Raw genomic sequence first — 20,664 nt, forward strand, 5'->3', positions numbered from 1 at the left:
GACTATATAGAACAATGGAAAGTGGATATTGGGCACTTACCTAGTTATTAAGTAAATTTGGGTAAATTGGCAAGGAAAAGAAAAGTATATTGAGGCCTGTATGATCTTCCTCATGTACGACTCTGATTTTATTTTAAACAATCATTTTATTTTTTTCATTCCTACAAACTAGAAAGAATATAGCTTTGGTGACTTAACTGACCCAGATATATGAATTTTAAACAGTGAGAATTTGTTAAAATTAAGTGCTTTTTATATTAATTTAGTTAATTAATAATGCACTAATACTGTAATTTATTACACTTTTAAATTATATTACTCATTATTTTTTATCTAAAAATTGATAACTTTAAAAAAAATCTTTTAAGCTACTAATTTCTAAGAAATGTAAGAATCCTTACATTTTGAAAGGTAAACATGATACTACCCTTGTTCCTCCAGTTTGTGATAGAATATCTTTGAATGTTGACAGGTAAAATGGTTCTTTGGCTCTCTGTACTTGTAAAAACAAGTGTAACCATTGGCTCTCCCATGTCTGTTTCTTTAGGCATATACTCTACTCCACCACAGAGTCAATTATATAGCCACTGGAGTGAGTCAAATGCTTGGGTATGAGTCATAGTTTTAGCACCTACGGAGACACAATTTCTCCTTTTTGTCTCCCTTTCTCCCCCCACTTCCTATCTGTCTCTCTTTTCATCTCCCTCTTGTCTTCCCTCTGCCTGTCTTTCTTTTCTCCTAGCTAGTGATAATATCAATACTGCTTATTATATAGGTTTCAAATGAAAGGCAAGTAAGTTTGGTGCCTGTGCCTATATCTGAGCATTAGCCTTGCAGGCTTAGAAGACTGATTTTTTTTTTTTTTTTTTTTTTTTTTTTGTAGATAGCTTTTGCTTTTATTTGAATGATATTATACTTATCATATTGCTTTTCACCTAACAATATAATTTGGAGATCAGTGTAAGATAGGTGCTTGAGGGTGAGCAACTGAAATTGATTCTGGTTTATTAAAAAGCAGAAAGGTTTTTGTTGAAAGCTATTCTGTGGTTCCCAGAATTGCCAGGAAGTCTAGAGAATCAGGTTACTAAGAACAGAAACCAGGGAAATTAGGGACCATGACCACAGGTAGAGCTACTCCCCAGGAGGAGTATGGGCCACTGTGGCCACCACTGGACGGTGGACACATTCTCCTCTGTCTGTTTCTTTGTATCACTTGTTTCAAATCCAAAGCCCAAAATGGAGATGTCTGTCCATATCTCCAGCTGCTAAGGTGTGGCAAAAGTGTGTAAATGGCCTTTTCATGGTCTGTAAAGAGATGTGACAGCCAGTCTGTCTCCTAGAAGTTCCTTTTCCTGCTTCCATCCTGTCAGAGGTTGTACTCACATGCTTGGTGATCCCTGGCTCGCTGTTAATATTAAAGAGTGGGGCACCAAAGGGATGACTGAAAGCTCTGTGTGTGTGAGTGGGGCTGGTGGACTTACTGGTTTCATTGAGGGATCTCCGTACTTCACCTTCTCTAGGTCTTTCCTCTTGGGAAGTGTTGTTTTTTGGCAGAAGGATCCACCAGGTTTCTACCTGGGGACGCATGAGTCTGGTTTCCAGAGCTATGGGACTCGGCTGGGAGGTTTCTGCAGAACAAAGTTTAATAATGGTCATCCTTGCCTCTGGCTGTACTGGAAATATTTGTTTCCATTTTAAGATGTTTCTAGAAGAGTGATTTTTATTAGCATACTGAGAAAGGATCTATTTGTCATTAGTATGTAACAAAACAACAACAAACCAAAAATTGAACTGAAGGCTTAAAGAGGAGGTAACACTTGAACTGAGTCTTGTAAGATGCGTAAACTTGGCATGGAGGGACATACTTACCAGGACTCTGAAAGAATGACTTTTTGTAAGCTTTGATATGGCAAGAAATTCAAGGAAAAGTTAAGTATCAAGAGTAGGAAGTACCATGGAGTGAGAAGATAAATCATTGAGAAGAAGCGTGTAAACCAGTGTAAATTAGGGAGCAGTCCCAAAGACCACACTTACTTCTGACACCATCTGCAAGTTTGAGGGTCCCCAAGACCAATTTCAGGCTCAATAATGCTCTAGAAGGACTCACAGAGCTCATGAAATCTGTTATACTCTGTTATGGTAGATTACAGCAAAAGGATACAGATTAAAATCAGTCTAGGGAAGAGACTCAGGGAGAAGAGTCTAGGAAAGTCCTTATGTGGAGTGTCCAGTTGTCCTTTCCCAGTGGAATCATGGTCAGTGCCAACCTTCCCAGCAATAATATGTGATAATATGCACAGGATATTGCCAAGCAGTGAAGTTTATTAGGAAGGTATGGAATGTGAGACTAGAAATATAGGCAGGAGGTTATATCATTAAGGGCCTGAGGGCTGAAATAAGATGATTGAGTTTAGTACTAAAAGCTATAAGAAATACTGATGTGTTGTTATAGGAAGGAGTGTCATGAACTAATGTTCATTTTGTTCTGTACTTTAGGAAGCTTTCTCTAGCAGCAGTGTGGATGATGGATGGGATAAGCATGTCTCACAAGAGACAGAAATCTATTAGGAGGCTAATATTAAAATCTGACTAAGTAAAGAGAGCCTAACTAAGGCTTGTGTTGGACTTGGTGACTGAATAGATATGGAGAATGTGTGGGAAGGGAAGTATCAAAGATAATTACCAGGTTTCTGGGTTAGATGACTGGATCGATTAATTCATTCAGGCAATACTGTGGACCTACTTTGTTTTTAGTCATTGTCCTAGTTGTTGGAATATTACCGTAAAACAAGATGAAAGTCTACTCTGAAGGACTTACATTTCAATTAGAGAGCCAAGTAATAGGCAAGTTTATATATACATACATTTTTCCCCTAAATTTTCAGTGTTATGAAGAAATTATAAAGCTCAGTAAGACATTAGAGTTAGAGAGTTATTGGGGCAAGGAGGATAACTATTTTATAGTTTAGGTAATGTGGCCAGGGAGAGCCTCTCTAAGGAGGACCACATTTGAGCCTAGATCAGAATGAACTAAGGGTTTAGAGCATTCTAAGCCAAGAGGAAAATAAGTGCAAACGCTGTGAGTTAAAAATGAGTTTAGTGGTTTTAAGGAATAAGAAAAGACCAGTTTGGTTGGAGCAGAGGTGGGATGAAATGAAAGGAGAGATGAGATAGGTAAGAAGGGAGCTGGTGACATAGGTTTCATGCACCCCGTAAAACTCTGGATTGCACTTTTAGTGTAATGGGAAGCCATTGAAGAATTTTGTTCAGGAGAATGCCATGATATAATTTACACTATAAAAATATTACTCAGACTCCTGGTGTGGTAGTGGGGATCTTCACTGAGAAAGGCACTAAAGGAAGAGGAAAGAATCTGGGGGAAAATGTATTGAGTTAGAAGTGATTGTGGGATAACTAACCTCTACTGGATAAATTCAGTGGGCAATTGGTTATTCAAACCCAGAAGAGAGGTTTGTGAGTCAGCATATGTGGTTACTGAAACCGTGGTTTGGATGAACTCATTAGGCTTGACGTTTACAGTTAACAGAGCAAGGCGTTGTCTTGGCAACACCATGATATATTCTGTTTAAGAAGCAAATAGGTGGAGATACAGTCAGTTCTGCCATCAGGCTACATATGCATTCCGAAAAGTTGCCATGCTAAAAGACTGGCTCTAGAGAACTGCCTACATTCAAATTCTGCCTCTGAAGTTCCTAGTTGGGTGACCTTGGGAAAATTATTTAAATTCTCTGTGACTTGTTTTTATAACTGTCAGGTGGATTAACAATAGCACATACTTCATTATGTTATGAGAATTATGTGGCTTAATACAGTAAAATTCTTAGCATAGTTCTTGGTACATAGAAACAGTTTAATAAATGCTATTATTCTTATTCTTTAAACAATGTAAGCCATCTAATAAAGTGCCTGGTTGATAATGAGTATTCTTTAAATAGTAACTGATTTCCTAAGTGACACAAACTAGATTGATTTCCTGGTTAGAGCCACTCATGAAACAAGTAACTTACTATAGACAACTAAGATTTTTCTTGCTATATTCATCAGTACCAAATATCTAAATTTAAATTTGCAATTTGGTGGCATCCAGGGCTAGGCTTAAATTAATGTAAAAAGTCTGTATTCTGATAGAAGCCTTTTTCTTTTTTCTCCTGTTCTCCCCACCCCTCTTGTCTGTGCCTTTTTATCCTTAACAGTTCTCTACAGGCATACCTCATTTTATTGCACTTGACTTTATTGCGTTTCTCAGATATTGCATATTTTACAAATTGAAGGTTTGTGGCAACCCTGTTTCAGTCAAGTCTATCGGTGCCATTTTTCTAACAGCATTTGCTCACTTCATGTCTCTGTGTCACATTTTGGTAATTCTCACAATATTTAAAACTTTTTCATTCTATGTATTATGACCTGTGATCAGTGTTTTTGATACTGTTTTGCAAAATGATTACAACTCTCTGAAGGCTCAGATGATGGTTAGCATTTTTTAGCAATAAAGTAGTTTTTAATTAAAGTATGTACATTGTTTTTTAGACATAATGCTATTGCATACTTAATAGACTATGGTATAGTATAAACATAAATTATTATGCACTGGGAAACTAAGCAATTTGTGTAACTCACTTTATTCTGATATTGACTTTACTGTGGTGGTATGGAACAGAACCTGCAATATCTCTGAGGTATGCCTGTGTTCTCTGCAGTCAACATCTACTCAGAGGATTTGCTAAACATATTCACAGTGAGACGTGAAAGGGTAAAACTAGAGTAACAATTAGATTTCACATCAGATACCAACTCTGGTGGCTACCTAGAGAATATTTTCCACTGTGAGATTTCTGTTGGGAGAAATAACCCTGCCATGATTAATTAGGCTTGCCAAGGGAAGCGAGGTGGTATGGAGAATACAGTGGCTGTGAGACAATGTGGCAGGTAGACTTTGAAGATGGTAGACTTTGAAGTCAGTCTGATTGTGCTGAAATCCATTTCTACCGTTCATCAGCTGTGTGTCCTTGACCAAATTACTTAATCTCTCTGGACCTCAGATTCTTCATCTGTGAAATGAGTATAGACTTTCAGTATAAACTTGAAACCATGAGATACTTTCTTGCCATTTCTGTTTCTGGATATCATACTAATGATACAAGGTGAATGAAATAATAAATGAACCTGAAAACTGCATTTTCACCAAAACTAGGGGACTGGTATAATCTGCAGACTCCCAAAATCTGAGAAAAGCAGATGCCCTATGGAGTAAAATCAATAGTAAGATTTCAGAAAGCACCAGCAAAAGCCAACTTCCTGAAGGTGAGGAGCACACCCTGAAGTACTTAACCTTTAGCCTTTGTAAAAAACAAGTGTCACAGGATCTGGGGAGGACTGAAGCTGCCCAGAAGGAAGTATAAGAAAGAATCACAGATAATAGCTAAATGGCTCAGTGGGGACAGAGCTCAGAAAATGTAAAAATCTGCTTCCTAAGCTGAAGGATTCATTCTGAAGTATATGCCAGTGGAAGTGAATACAGGGGAAGGAGAGAGGAGTGTTGTGAGTGGGACTGGCTGTGGAAGTCCTCCTGGACTGGGTTTGGTTCAGAGAAGAAGGTGGGGCTGTATCAAGGAGCCATTTGAGAAGGAAACTCCAGTAATGCTGAAATGGAACCTTTGGGTTTTGAGATTTGGCAGGCATGGCCCTCCATCTTCTCTCCCAGCATCCTTCTGTAAATTGCTGGGCTATGAAACCATAAGTAACTAACATAGAAAGACACAACAAGGTAAAATGTAGGGAAAAACAGCAAAAATGAGAATGCATACATAAAAACAAATCACCTCTATGAAGGAAGATCATAAAGCAGAAATATAAGAACTCAGGAAAAGGAAGAGATGGTAAGATATTTAAAAGGAAATGAACTGTGAGCTTGTAAAACTCAAAAGAAGTGGTAGGGAAAAAAACCCTTTTACAAATCAAAATGAAATTGGAACATGAAGAGATAAAACATAGGAAACACAATAAAGATATGAGAAAATCAAACAAATGGAACTGAAGATAAGGAACATTTACAGAGAAATGATATAGAGGACAGCAGTGGAGATTCAACATACTTATAATAGGTATTTTTGAAGGAGAAAATCGAAACTATAAAATAAAATAAATATTCAAGGGTATAATTCATGAAACCTTAGAAGTAAAAAAAAAACCCAGAAAACAAAAAAACAATGAGACTTGAATTTATACAACAAATGGGCATACTGTGTGCCTGGAAACATTTATCCAGAATGGTCAATATGAAGCCATATCATAATAAAAAATCGATGTACTTCGAAGATAAAGAACAGCTCTTTTGGGTATGCTGGTGAAAAATCGAGTCACTTAGAAGGAGAAAAAAATTGTCAGACTTCAGATTTTTCTGTCCTAACATTCAACACCTAAGGACAGTGGAACCATAACCGCAAGATATCCAAGGAAAGAAAATACCAACAAAGAATGTTATATTCGGTGAAAATTAAGGTACAAAGCTACCAACAATTAAGTCAGGAAAAGTTCTCATGAACCCTTCTTGATGAAGCTAATAGAACATAAACTTCAGCAAAAAGTAAATGAGAAAACAGCTACAAAAGACTGGCTCTATTTAACAAAAGAAAATATGGGAATGAAACAGAATCTAAATACCATATGGACTAACAATGTAGGAATGGTACAACCACTAAAAAAATGGGAGGAAAGGGGAAAAAAACCCCAGGAAGTAGATTAAGTTTGCTGATTGGCTCATCAGAAGCTGGGAATTAAAAATTATCCAAAGCTTATAAATCAAATAAAAAATACTGTAAGGATAGTATTTAATAATGAAAAGGTAAATAATAAGAAAAATAATCCTATTGACTAATATTAGGTGGTAAAGGGGGAAAAAGGAGAAAAAAGAAAAGGAAACATTGTTCACTGAAAAATAATAGATATGTCTAAAGAGGACTAGGGACATTGTATACATTTATAATTTTAAAGGTCAACTTTAGAATAAAAATACAAACCTTTCTAATTTCAAAAGAACTACATACAAAAAAAGTAAACAAAGCACAAAAACAAAGCAAAGGAAACAAAGCACAGTGACTTTAAAAATTAAAATGGGAAAACATAAAATATGACAGATTAAACAAACCATCACATCAATAACTGTAAATAGATTTAATTTTATATTCAAAAAAAATTTTCAGATTAGATCACAAAACAAATCAAACTCCTTCCTCTTTACCTAAAACAGTGTTTCAATGTAGATGAAAATAAAAGCATGGGCAAAGGTGTATCAGACAAATGCAAACAAAAAGTGGGGCAAGGGGTCTTAATCCCAGATAAGGTGCAGTACCCAATAAATATATGAATTTTATGACTATCTCTGCATAACCATCATTACATTAATATTCATAAAGTTAAGACCACATGAGATAAAAGGCCAAAAAGACATAATAGTGATGAGACTTTCTTTACATCTTAGTCCATGAAAGATTAATTGTATAAAAATAAGGGTATAGAGGATATAAAATAAACAAAGTTCAGCCAACTGGTATTAAATTCTGTACCCTGGAACACCTTTGTAAGTGCTTATCAAACTCTATTGAAAATTGACCATTTATTAGGCTAAGTTTCAAAAACAAAGTGCAAATTAGACACCGTCTTCTGATCACATTTCTGTTAAGTTAGATTTTATTAACAAAATTAGAAAACAAACAAAAACCCTTCTAAGTGGAAGATTTTACATTTCCTCTTAAATCATTTGGTTCAATGGGAAAATATAAGTAAAAATTGCATAGTTTCTAGAAAACTACAAAAATGAAAATATCACGCAAAATGAAAATATCACATATCAAAATCTATGGGATATAGCAAAAGCAGTATTCAGGAAATTTATTGCTTAAGTGCTATAAATAACTAAGTGCTCATTGCCAGAAACTAGAAAAAGAATCAAATAAACCAAATGAAAATAGGAAAAGATAATAAAGATAAATGCAGAAATTAATGATACAGAAAGCAGACAAAAATAGTAGAAAGGATAAACAAATCCAAAGGCTATACTTTTGAAATAAGCAATAGTTACACTAAAGAGCAAATAGAGGACTTCCCTGGCGGAGCAGTGGTTAAGAATCCTCCTGCCAATGCAGGGGACACGGGTTTGATCCCTGGTTCAGGTAGATCCCACATGCCACGGAGCAACTAAGCCTGTGAGCCACGACTACGGAGCCTGCGCTCTAGAGCCTGCGAGCCACAACTACTGAGCCTGCGCGCCACAACTACTAAAGCCCGCACGCCTAGGGCTTGTGCTCCACAACAAGAGAAGCGACCGCTATGAGAAGCCTGCGCACCGCAACGAAGAGTAGCCCCCGCTCGCCGCAGTTAGAGAAAGCCCACATACAGCAACAAAGACGCAAGGCAGCCACAAATAAAAAAATAAAATAAATAAATTTAAAAAAAGAGTTCTAGAGCCAGAGTGGGTTTGAATGCCACTCTGCCACTTATTTAAAAAAAAAAAAAAAAACAAATAGAGCAAAATATTCAAAATTGGAAAATTATATAGAGAACCACAGAAATAGGGAAACAAAAAGAATTGTAAGGGAATATTACATGAAGATCTCTGAGTAATACATTTGAAAGCCTAGAAGGAAGTTATTTCATATAAAAATATAAATTTAAAAAATTGATTCAAAATGTAGTTGAAAATTAGAATAAATCAATCAATGTGGAATAAATTAGGAAGGTGAATGAAGAGCTATCAATGAAAAAGCCAACATAAGTTTGGTTTACAACTGAGTTTTATCTAACTTCTGAAAAAAAAGAATTTTAAAGGTGTTTAAACTGTCTGGGCCATAAAAAATAATGAAGTTCAACATTATAGTCGGATAAAGATAAGGGAAATAAGGGGAAAACCACAGGCCAGTCTTAATTCATAAATATTGATGCAGAGGGTCTACATAAGATATTCTTGAAGAATCCAGTAAGGTATTAAAAGAATAAAATATAACCGTCAAGTAGATTTTATTTTAGAAATGCAAAGAAGGTTCAGTCAAGAAATTTTTTATGTAGTTAATGCTTTAAAACATTTGATTTTTAAAAAATCCTAGCTATTTGTCATTAAAACTCAGAAATAGGATTGAAGGAAATATATATGTATACATATATATTAGAATTGAAGGAAGCATATATATATATGTGTACATGTATATATATATAAATATCAAAAATATATGTATACTAAAGTTTTAAAATAATACTCTTTCCAATAGAATTTCATTCTGATAGAATCAGAAATTTGAGGCAGTACATAGTATGGGTTAAATACAAAGACTGGTTTTCTTTGCGCATGTAGCAGCCCTAGATATCATACCACATAATTTTGACTCTTCCTTTATGTAAGAATAGCTGATCTGGCATCATAGAATGACAGATCATATTTCCTATACTTTATTATTATATATATTTTAAGCATTGTGATTTTCACATTAGCAGTGTTTCTTCCATAGTTTATTTCTTGGATTGAGAATATCCTTAGAAGCAATTAGCATTGGTCAAGAGTACCCAAAGTCACAGTTTAAGCATGTTATGTTTCAGAAGTGTAAATTTTCATTGAAGATTAGGAATGATTTAGCTGGTAATTCATGTTTTATGTTAAAACAAACAGCCATATTATGGAGTAAAATTAAATTTTTTTAAAAATTATAATTTTAAAACATGAGAAGTCAGAGTTTTTTTGTGTGTTTTTATGGGGCCTCTTTAAAGTATTTCCCCAAATTCCTGGAGATGCATATAATTTATAACTGCTGTTAGGAATATTTTGGTGGACATTTGCCACCATATTTGCGATTTGTAATAAAAGTGAGTTATCAAATATCTAATAATTTCCTATAAAAGGAAAGTTAAGATGATGTGTAATCTTGCTGGCTAATCTTCAGAAATCTTTGTTTTTCCTCACTTATCATAGTGATGAATGAACAATTCTTTAACATTTCTTGTTGGAAATGATTATGTACATACAATGATACAAATGGGAGATTTATAACCCAAAGAATAATAAAGATCACATGGCTGACTAAGCTGTTGTATATCCTTGAGAAGTTTATTATCTTTTACAAGTCCTAGAGTTACAGAACTCTAGAAGTAAATGTCACATCTGATTAGATTCTGGTGGGGCAGATTCATTCATTCAGAAATTATAGAACTATTTAAAGGCAGGTATAGTAGATATCCAATAAGGAAGCAGACATAGAATCTGTCTTCAAGAGTTTATAATTGGGTAAGGGAGATAAGCAGTATACTATCAATAACATTACAATGAAAACCAGAAAAGTCATAATTATATAATGTATATAAAACCTATATTTTATAATAAATATTGAGAAACTCCGCAAACTGTTTGGATTAACAATTACTCTGGAGGACTGAGAAAAAAGTGGAAGAGAGAGAAATGTGGAAGGGAGAGAAAAAAATACAATGATCAGCAACAGTAAGAATTTAAGTTCTCTTATCCAGGAGTTTTCAGGGTGACTAGGTACTTTATGTATAGCACACACTTAAGGTATTAGGCATAGGGAGAGCTCTTAAATTCTCGGAGGTAAATTCTCGGGAGGTAAAACGGAAAACAGCCTGAAAAATTATAGTTTAAACGGTTGTGTGAACTTAATTTATAAAATGGTTTCCAAATTAAAAATTTCTTTTTGTAAGTGTGTCCCTAGTTTCTCTTTAACACAGAAGTCATAAAATTTTAAGTTCTAAATTAAAGATATAAATGACTATCTGGGAATCTTTGAACATGTAATCCATTGGAGTAACAAGTTTCCTAATTGGGAAGAATAAGAGAACATTTATTAAATTTTGGGTTTAGGGATATTGGGGTGTATGTATGTGTGTGTTTCAGATTATGAGTATAACATTTTATTTTCCCTTTCCATACCTCTCATTACCTAGAAATTAGTTATTGATAGAGCATGTTTATTTTAGGGATTACTGTTGATACCTACAAGGAAGATTGTCTCATACTCAAACATTTATATGAACACATGAATGCATAAGAGTAAGATTCTTTCTCTCTTTCTCTTTCTCTCTCTCTTTTTAATTTCCAGGCATAGATATTCTTCATCAACTAGGCCTTGGAGGCAAAGATGTAAGACATTCATCATCAGTGACTGCTGTACCATCATCATCTACACCATTACCTCAGGGGGTCCATTTCACAGAATCGGGTGTCCTTTTAACAAATGATTCTTATATTGAGTCACCTCTCGTGAAAATTTTACCAGTCAACTTAGAACAGCCATTTACAATATTAATTGGTTTACAGTCACATAGAGTAAACAATGCATTTCTCTTCAGCATTAGAAGTAAAAATAGACTGCAATTAGGAGTACAGTTATTGCCTAAAAAATTAGTGGTACACCTTGGAGGAAAGCAGTCTGTATTTTTCAACTACAGTGTTCGCGATGAGCAATGGCACACATTTGCCATTGCTGTTAGCTCTCAAGTTGTCTCGATGTTTGCTGAATGTGGAAAGAAATATTTTAGCAGAGGGACTCTTTCGGAAGTTCAGACCTTTGATTCTAACAGTGTGTTTACCTTGGGAAGTATGAATAATAATTCTGTCCATTTTGAAGGAATAGTATGTCAGTTGGATATTATTCCTTCTGCAGAAGCATCTGCAAACTATTGCAGGTATGTGAAACAGCAGTGTCTCCCTGAGACAAGCCTTCTTCATACAGCTATTGTACCAGCTAAGATACCAGAAAACTCTCTCTTGCCCAAAAGATTTGGTGAAAACGTACTGTCGGAGGACACACTTACCAAAGGCAGAAGCATTCTAGATTCCAGAAATGATTCTGCGGCAGTGCATAAAGAACAAGAACACCCGATATCAAGATCTCAGTTAACTTCTCTTCATTCAGGGAATGTCTCTGCTGTGGATCTTGTGAACCTTGTGATTCAGGCCAGAGAAATGATCACTGAGCAACTTACTCAGGCAAATCTAAGCCTGCCAATGACGCATCATAGCCTCAATGAGCCAAGGAAAAATAGCAAGGAGAAATTTAGTTCTCTTCTAAATGTGTTGGACAATATCACACAGCATAATGATAAAGTAACTGGTCTGTCACCATTTAAGAAGATATCATCTATTCTTCCACATATACAACAAGATACAATTAAGAATCTCAAGAAAGCTATCACAGCAAATCTACACGCTAATGAACTTACGGAACTGCGACAGATTTTAAACACAACCTTATACAGAGTGACAGATGAGCCATCTGTGGATAATCACCTTGATCTAAGGAAGGAAGGTGAATTTGGTCCTGATGCTACTTACCCCTTCGAAAATAGCTATGAAACTGAGCTTTATGATTATTATTATTATTATGAGGATCTTAATACAATGCTCGAAATGGAGAATCTAAGAGGGCCAAAAGGGGACACTGGACCTCCCGTAAGTTATTGTTTTTAAAATGTGTCTTAATGCACTAATTTACCAAACATTTTGAAAGGAATTCTCTAGGCTGAACAGTACAGAACAGATCTGTCTTAGAGATGTACCCTGGCTTACAATGAGTACATTATGCTTGCTATAATATATCCAACCAGAATGCAACCCTGGGTCAAATATTGTACTTTTTTTTTTTTGGTTTTTATTGGCAGGCTGAAAAGTTTACTTAATTCTGGTAAAGTGGTGAGTAAGCTATATGTTTTTCTTGTTCAGGTGAAATTCAATCAGGAATTCAACTGCTAAATATAGATCAGCATTCTTTTTTTATGGAAAAAACCCATAGGCTTAATGCATAGTCATGTTAAGAGAAGGATATAAAAGTTATAGTAGACTAAATAAAAATACTTTAAATACATTATTAAATATACTTTCAACAAAATCATATCAAAAATGAATTAAAATAGAGTGTAAAATTTTAGATAGAGCTAATTTTATAGTGAGTCACTGGGGAAAAGCAAACCCTTACATTATAGAAATTAAAATATTTCATTTAGAATTGTAAACAGTAACATATTTCATTATATCTTTCATGATATAGCCAATTTACATTTATGGATTAATAAAAGTTCCATCTGCCTCATACAAAAATAGCCAGTCAGCCCATCAGCCCATCAGTAGAAAAAAAGCCAAGTCACTTAATAATGCCTAAGTAAAACTATGAGATAATAGACTGATTTTTTTTTTTAGCTCTGAAATTATTTTGTCATGTAGGTGCAATTACAGATGGACATTTGAAAATTTTTTAATCACTTAAAATTCATTTAAAGCTATTTGAAATCACATTAGGAACATTATGTTTTTGCCTTTCATATTTTTGAATACCTTAAACAATCAACTTATATGTTTTTAGAAACTGTTTTTTCAGTTGCAAGCAGACTAAAATATATCTTAAGGTATTTCCTTTATTTGATGAAAATAAAATTTGAATCATTTGTTTAGTTCCAGAATCATAGAATAGGAGATGACCCCACTTGCTGAGCTTGTGTTTCTTTTGTGGTTATTACTCAAAGTGATTTGATAGGTATTGAGCAACTCTTATTAGTGTGAATGTTTAAACGGTTTAATAAAATCTGAATAATATATTATAGAGAAATAAACTTTTCAGTTATGACAATTATCAACATATTAGTAATAAAATTGAGCCATTAGGCAGGTCATATTAAACAAACAGTTATGTAAGCTATTTACTTCAAAAAAAGAGATGAGTATTAATCTCTTCTCTAAATTCAAGAATAGTTGTTTCAGCATTGGTAGGTGAAACAATAATATTCAACAGATACTAACTTAGTCTCTGCTTGGGCAAAGCAGAAACACAAGGTGTGTATAATAGAGTTACTGCTTAGAAGGAGCTTACATTGTGGTAACAGGGACACAGGAAGTACATTTATAATTATATCTCAGGGTCAAGTAAGATTAAATGTCACTGAGAGATACAAACTAAGTATATGGAGTACACATTTTCAAAGGTAAGAAAAATAGTTTTTGAGGGGATCCCTATGAAAGATCACTTAAGGCTGAATGCGTTCAGGATAGGTTCTTGTGGACAAAGTTTTCAGAACGTCGGCCTCAAAGAATGGATACGATTTTGATAGGTGAAAGGAACTGGCATATCTTTTATGTAGGAGAAACAGAAAAACAGTTATAATTTGAGTTCTTACTAATTTTTGGTTACCTATAACCAAAATAGTTATAATTTATTGAGTTTTACCATGGTAGCAGGCACTCTACCGTGCCCTTTACGTTTGTTATCTTAAAAGAACTTTGTAAGTTTGGTATTATTAGCCTCATTTTTCAGGTGAAGAAACTGAGGCCCAGAGGAATTAGTTTACTTGTCCATAACCACATGGCTAATTAATGATAGAGCCAGGATTTTGACCCAGGTTTTCTGCCTCTAAAACTCAAACTCTTTCATGATATTAGGCTGAATAATGTTAGACAAATATAAGACCCAAGTTAGATGTGGACAGGTTGTAGAGGTCTTAATTTTCAAACTGATAGTTCTAACTTTATCTTGTTCTCAATGGGGAATTCTGTAGGTTTCTAAGCAGAGGCATGAATAGGGAAGTCAATCTGGTGGCAATGCTCAGAGCAGACAGGAAATTCCTGTTATCATCTGGATGTTACAAGACTAGGACATTATCTAGGATGCCAGCAGTGAAAATGCAAAGGAAAGGTAGGATTCAAGAGGTATTTTGAAGGAAGGTTTGGTAGAACTAGGAAATTAATTGGACCTAGGGACCAAGTAAAAAGGTAGAGGATCCAAGATGGCTTCTAAGGTTTTAAGCCTGTGGATTGAGAGAATGGTGATACCATTACTAAAACCAATAATTAAGAGAGGAAGTTGATTTTAGGAGAAGAAATCAAGTTAAAACATCTAAGGTGCTGTTGGCAAATCAGTAAGCTGTTGGAAGAGTTGAAGAAGCTGAAGTAAAAAAGAGAGGTCAAAGTAGGGGGTATAGATATGGGAGTTTTCCCGTCAATATTATATCAATAGTTGAAGCTATAGAGTCAGATAATTTTCAAGGAAAGGAGTTCGGCATAGAGTCGAGAGCCAAATCATGAGCAATGTTTGCTTTGTGGTTATAGAAGAAAGAAAAAAAAAAAGCAGAAATGTGATGGAATAGTCAGAGATGGGAGAGAATACAGTATACTATCACAAAAGCCAAAGATGAGAATTTTGAGAAGAAACTGATCAGCAGTGCTGAAAGCTACAGCTGAGGACTGAGAAAAAGTGGAGGAAATCCTTTGGCTCTTCTGATGGGAAAGTCATTATTGAACTTTGAGAATCTGACTTCAGCATAGTGAAGTCTAAAGGTAGATTTTAGAAAGCTAATGAGAGAGTGAATGGTGATGAAATGATGAACTTTGTAGCGACTGTTGCACTGCTTCTTGAAGTGGATGTTACTGTGTGAAGTCTGAGGCCAGCCTGATTTTTCCTACTTGTAGGTGACTGATTTTCCTCTGTATGCCCATGTAGTTCTTCTGTTATCTTTGAAGTTCATTTCATTAAACCTGTTAGGTTCTGTATCAGTTTTTTCTGGTACTCTTTTGATCTGAAGACTATTTTTACTTATTATAGAAAAGTCTCTCCTTATATTCTCAGGTATTTTTCTTTTCCATTTTTCTGTATTCTTCTTCAGGCACACCAGTATATGTTAAATGTCCTTTGTGATGATAGTATTTATTATCTTCTCTACAATCATGTCCATGTGATTGCTTTTTTCCATTTTTTTTGTGTGTGAATTCAGTTAAACTACATCCATATCCCTTAATTGATTTTTTCAGTTGTAGTCAGTTTTTATTGCTTCTGACCTGGCTTTCATCTATAATTGTTTCTTTTTTGCTCTTTCAATCTTTAAGCTCTCTGGCTCACATTTTATTACCTTGGTTGTTATTTTTAATGTCTTATAACTCTTCTTTGAGCTCTCATTTTGTAGAAAAATAGCATCTTGAAATTTTTTGAATCTATAGTGAACTATATGAACTTTTTCTCTGTTGCATGGAGTGATTCCTCTTCTGGTAAACAGTTTTCATGTACTTTTAATTTATGTTTCTGTCCTCCCACTTTCCCCTCCCCTCAATATGCATAGGTCCCTTGCTGGTTTCTTTCTGGTTGTTACTCATTTTTAAAATAAAGACAACTCTATCTGGGTCACTATTTGTTTTAGAATTGTATAGGGAGAGGCAAAGGGAAGTAGTGGTACACAACATCAAATTTAAGTTGCTGTCTTCAACACCATCTTTCCTTTCCATGTTTATTTTGTCCTCTATCTAGAAACATATCTCCTCTCATTTTCATGTACGTGAAGCCCTCTATATTGCTCTGAGAAGTGATATGATGATTTACGCTCTTGTCTTCTACCCCCTCTCACAACCAGAAATCTCCTGAAGTTAGGAGATTTGTTGCAGGTCCTGAAAATGATGGGTTCTTCCTCTTCAGCTCTACTTTCCTTACTCCTCGTTGTTTGAACTGGGTCTTTACAGGGTCATGAATTATATGTCCTGTGGCTTTCCCATTCCCTTAAACTTTACTATTGTTATTAAAGGATTGTTGGTATGAACTTTCTGGACTGATATACTTTTAGATATCTGTAGCCTGTCCAAGCTTTGACGTCTGAAGAGGTTTTTTGTTTGCTTTTTGTTTTTGGTCATCTCTCAGCATCTTTCCTTACTCCAAAGTGTCTCAGTATTTGGAAGATAATTTTCATATTTTTGGTTTGTGGTTGTGGTCTTTTCCTTGTTTCATCAGAGATGTTTTCTTCTTTTGGTGTTTTTTGTTGTTTTCAGTGGTTTTGAGGGAAGGAGGGTTCTTATTCTGCTATCTTTTATATAAATTCTCTAGTGATTGATTTTAAAATATAAATTAGATCATGTCATTTATCTGCTTAAACGCTTCAGTGACTGAAGAGTAAAGCAGTTAGAATAAACTAAAAACTCTTTATCATGACCCATGCAGTCGTATATCATCTGGCCCCTGCTTTCCTCTGCAACCTCATTTTGTTCCACTTTTGCTTAATCTCACTGTTGGGTTTCTTTTAGCTCCTTGATAAGACTGTAATTTTTCTTTGTTTTGTTTTATTTTACTCATGCCCTAATTCATTTTATTCCTATTTCCTGGAATTTTATTTTCTCCTCTTTCGTTACTCCTCTTCATTTTTTAGATATAACTTAGCACTTCCTCAGAGAAGCCTTCTCTGATACCACAATATAAATTATGTACACTGTTGATCTCTGTCGGTTGCTTGTTCTTTTCTTCATATCACTAAATAAAATGTATATTATGTGTTTATTTGTTAATGGGTGTTTTTTTATCTCACTGTCACCTCCAGGAGGGTTTGATGTTTACTAATGTTTTTTGAGTGAGTGAATGAATGAATGAGTGAATGAATTATAGAGGGAACTTTAGATGCAGGACTTCCAAGATTAATTGACCAGATATTACTATCTCTTAGAAGGACTGAATACATTTGCCTTAGTTATATATTACCCTAGTAATAATAGTATTATAACTAACATTAATTGAGTACTGCTTGTGCCCAGGCATACCTTTTAAAAAATTGCTCTATAGTTTATTGGTTAAGTACTGTATATTAGACATACAGGTTACAGGTATTTTAGATAGTACAATATCTTTAATGCTTACAATAGCACTGAAAAGTACATTTTTTATCATCAGTATTATAAAGATGAGAAAACTAAGGCTTAGAAAGAGTAACTGACTTGTCTAGGGTCATTCAGCAAGTAAATGATTGAAGCATGATTTGAATCTAGATTGGATGATTGCCATACCATTGCTCTTTTAATTGAATTATACTTTCTCTTAATAACCAATAACCTGAAAGTTAAAGTGCCTTTTTTAGTACTTTATTTATCGAAAATAATTCATAAAAAATGTCATATCATATAAAATTACTTTCCTTCTCTGGTTTCTAGAAAATGCCTATTAATAACCTGTTCTCAAAGATACGGAAATGCAAAATTGTGAAGACAAGTTAAAACTGAGTTTTATTTATTGCTTATTAAACAATTCAAGTATTTCAGTGACAACATAAAATATAGTCTTTTCCCCCTAGTATCTAACATTAACTGTAATATTAACTGCTTTTTCAATGTGAATGTAGTAGTGTTTTCGTATGTCACAAAGTAGCGTGACAGGGCAATAAACCAAACTAGATATTTTGTTTTAATTTTGCATTTAGTTTTTATTTTTAGTTCTTATTTTGGGGGACTTCAAATCATCAGCTGGTAAGTTCTGATGATAACAGCAGAACCAGAATTCATTTGAAAAGAACTTTAATTTTTTTTGAAAATAAGTGAAAGTCAGTTTTTGATGGAAGCTAGTGATATAATAATGACTCAGAATATTTGAATGGCTCAGGAGGGAGAACAGAAATATTACTCTTCTGTGGTTGAATAGGAATATTACTTTTCTCTTAATATTAGAGAATACATGAAAGGTTTTTATTAAGTTAAGGAGTAGGAGAAGGAAAAAATTAAAAGGAAAATGGGCAGTTTGAAATATATAAAGAGCATTAGAAAACTGCAAAATGACTGTAGCATTAATAAAGGAGAAAGTTTCAAAGAGAAAAATGTTACATAAAAATGAGGATCAGTAGACCATGCTACTTGTTAATGGTAGGGCTAATATCTTAACCTTGATATGTCTCATTTCAAAACTTGTAGTATTTTTACTTCAATAATGAATGAATGTTTGTAAAATGGAATGTGCGTATGCTCTGTAGACATCAAGAATAATGCCATGGCAGCAGAGGGCACAATAACAATGAAATTAATGGACAGATGAATGAATGGATATGTATTAACCGTATCCCAAATGAACACTTATTCTTCTACAGTTGATTGTTAAAGTAAGCAAAAAAGACGACATAAGGCATAATATGAGGAAGCAAAGTAGTAGTTTCCTGTTTCTTATTTGATATATTTAATAAGTGACATTTAAAGAACTCAGAATACTTTAAAAATTGACCTGTTTTTGCTTTCATATTTTGTTTTTACAAACCATTTAACTCTTATTAGTGACCTCCTGGTGTGCTGCATTTTGTGTAAGGCAGATTTATTACTGAATATACTAGAAGGATCTCATTATAACAGTTTAACACATTACACAGATCCTTGGTATAAGCCTTTTAAAAGAACATAAAATGGTTAGTGCTTTAATTTTTCAAGGCAAGTCTTCTTTTGAAATGTGTTTGAAAAAATCTGTAGTTGTTGGTCTCTAAACCCTAAATTGAATTCCTCCTTCAGTAGTAAAAGTAAATTTAGGTAAAAAACTACCCACGAAACTACTAGTTATGGTCCCTGTGAAAACCAGATACAGTGGCCGTAACCATAAGTCATAGACTTCCTGCTGCCATATCTAGCCAGATTAAAGAGGACGTCTTGAGTTTCAACTCTCACCCCTGCTGATTAGGGTGAGGGGCTTCATGTTGTTTGAAAATCATCAGCTGGTAACTAGGGATGGAAAAGGAGCCCTGGAGTGAGACTCTTAGCAAGACTTGTGAGAGAGGATGCATCTCTTATCATGCCTAATATCTCGGCATTTGTCTTCCAAGGGTCCTTCTGGCCCAGCAGGTATCCCAGGTCCATCAGGAAAGAGAGGTCCACGGGTAAGTAGATGGCCTCCGTTTCTCACTTGCTGTTAGAACTGGTAGCTTTCCAGTATGTTTTTTCCTAGTATTGTACGGTATATATTTCTCTTGGAAATCTGCCCTGGATTGGCAAAGGTAGGAAATTAGCCCTACCTTTGCCAATTCAAGAGAAGCCTGGGAATACGTGCCAGCTGTTTGAGTATAAACACCCAGCCCCAAAGCATTCTCTGTGAGCACGCTCAAGAAAGATAATCAAATTTGTAGATTAGTGACTGTTTGGGTGCTACTTGTAACATTATTCTTAGTTATAAAGTGATCTCATCTGCAGTTGATAGTCCAAGGTAGGGTTCATTTACTTTGGGAAATGAAAAAGAGTGGGCGACCTTAAAATAGTGCATTCCTGGATTACATAATGGAAAATATTGGAGCTATACAGTAAAAAAATAATTGTCCTGAGGAAAAAAGCTGCCTTAAGGATAAGCAGTAGTTTCTCACATTACACAGGTCCAACAAAAGATTTATTGCTGGGTTAGAATTAGTTTCTTTCCAACCTCAAAATAAAAAAAAAGAATGGACTTCTACTAGCAGAAATTCTTCAAAGAGCTAGAAAAAGAATTGTGATTGTGTGTTATAAAGACAAATGCAAATGCCATATATGATCCACTTTCTTTACTGATTTTTATTTATCATATAAACAATATAATGAAAAATCACCCTAAAATGTTACTTTAAATGGTCCTATTCACATCAAGATCTTGTCCATATGAGGCTGAAGATGATTGCTCACTCCATTCTAGCTGTTTAACATTTCTTTCTCTATACTTGATGACCTACCACATTCCTCCCAGAGTGTCTTCTAAACTTGCCCCCTCTCTTCCAGCCAGCAGACCATTTCTGTCCTCCTACTTTTCTGTCAGGAGACCCTGGATCCTACTTCCCTGAGGGACTGAGTTCACCTTTGCACTAATTGCATTCCCTCTCCACCGTTAAGGCTGTTCTTCTCCCACAGCATGACCTTTTTCTCTCCTTAGA

At 34.7% G+C, this 20,664-nt stretch overlaps 1 protein-coding gene across 4 annotated transcripts in view; it reads left to right on the forward strand.

The window, feature by feature from the left end:
* The window catches only part of COL24A1 (collagen type XXIV alpha 1 chain), a 395,517-nt gene that overhangs the window by 15,831 nt on the left and 359,022 nt on the right, over positions 1-20,664 (forward strand). For all 4 annotated transcript variants that reach the window (XM_061183940.1, XM_061183941.1, XM_061183942.1 and 1 more), the window contains exons 4-5: positions 11,115-12,466; positions 19,597-19,650. In XM_061183940.1, coding sequence (XP_061039923.1) covers positions 11,115-12,466; positions 19,597-19,650 — 1,406 coding nt within the window. The remainder of the gene's footprint in view (positions 1-11,114; positions 12,467-19,596; positions 19,651-20,664) is intronic.

This window comes from Eubalaena glacialis, chromosome 3, assembly GCF_028564815.1.
Source record: "Eubalaena glacialis isolate mEubGla1 chromosome 3, mEubGla1.1.hap2.+ XY, whole genome shotgun sequence".
Classification (NCBI taxonomy): Eukaryota; Metazoa; Chordata; class Mammalia; order Artiodactyla; family Balaenidae; genus Eubalaena; species Eubalaena glacialis.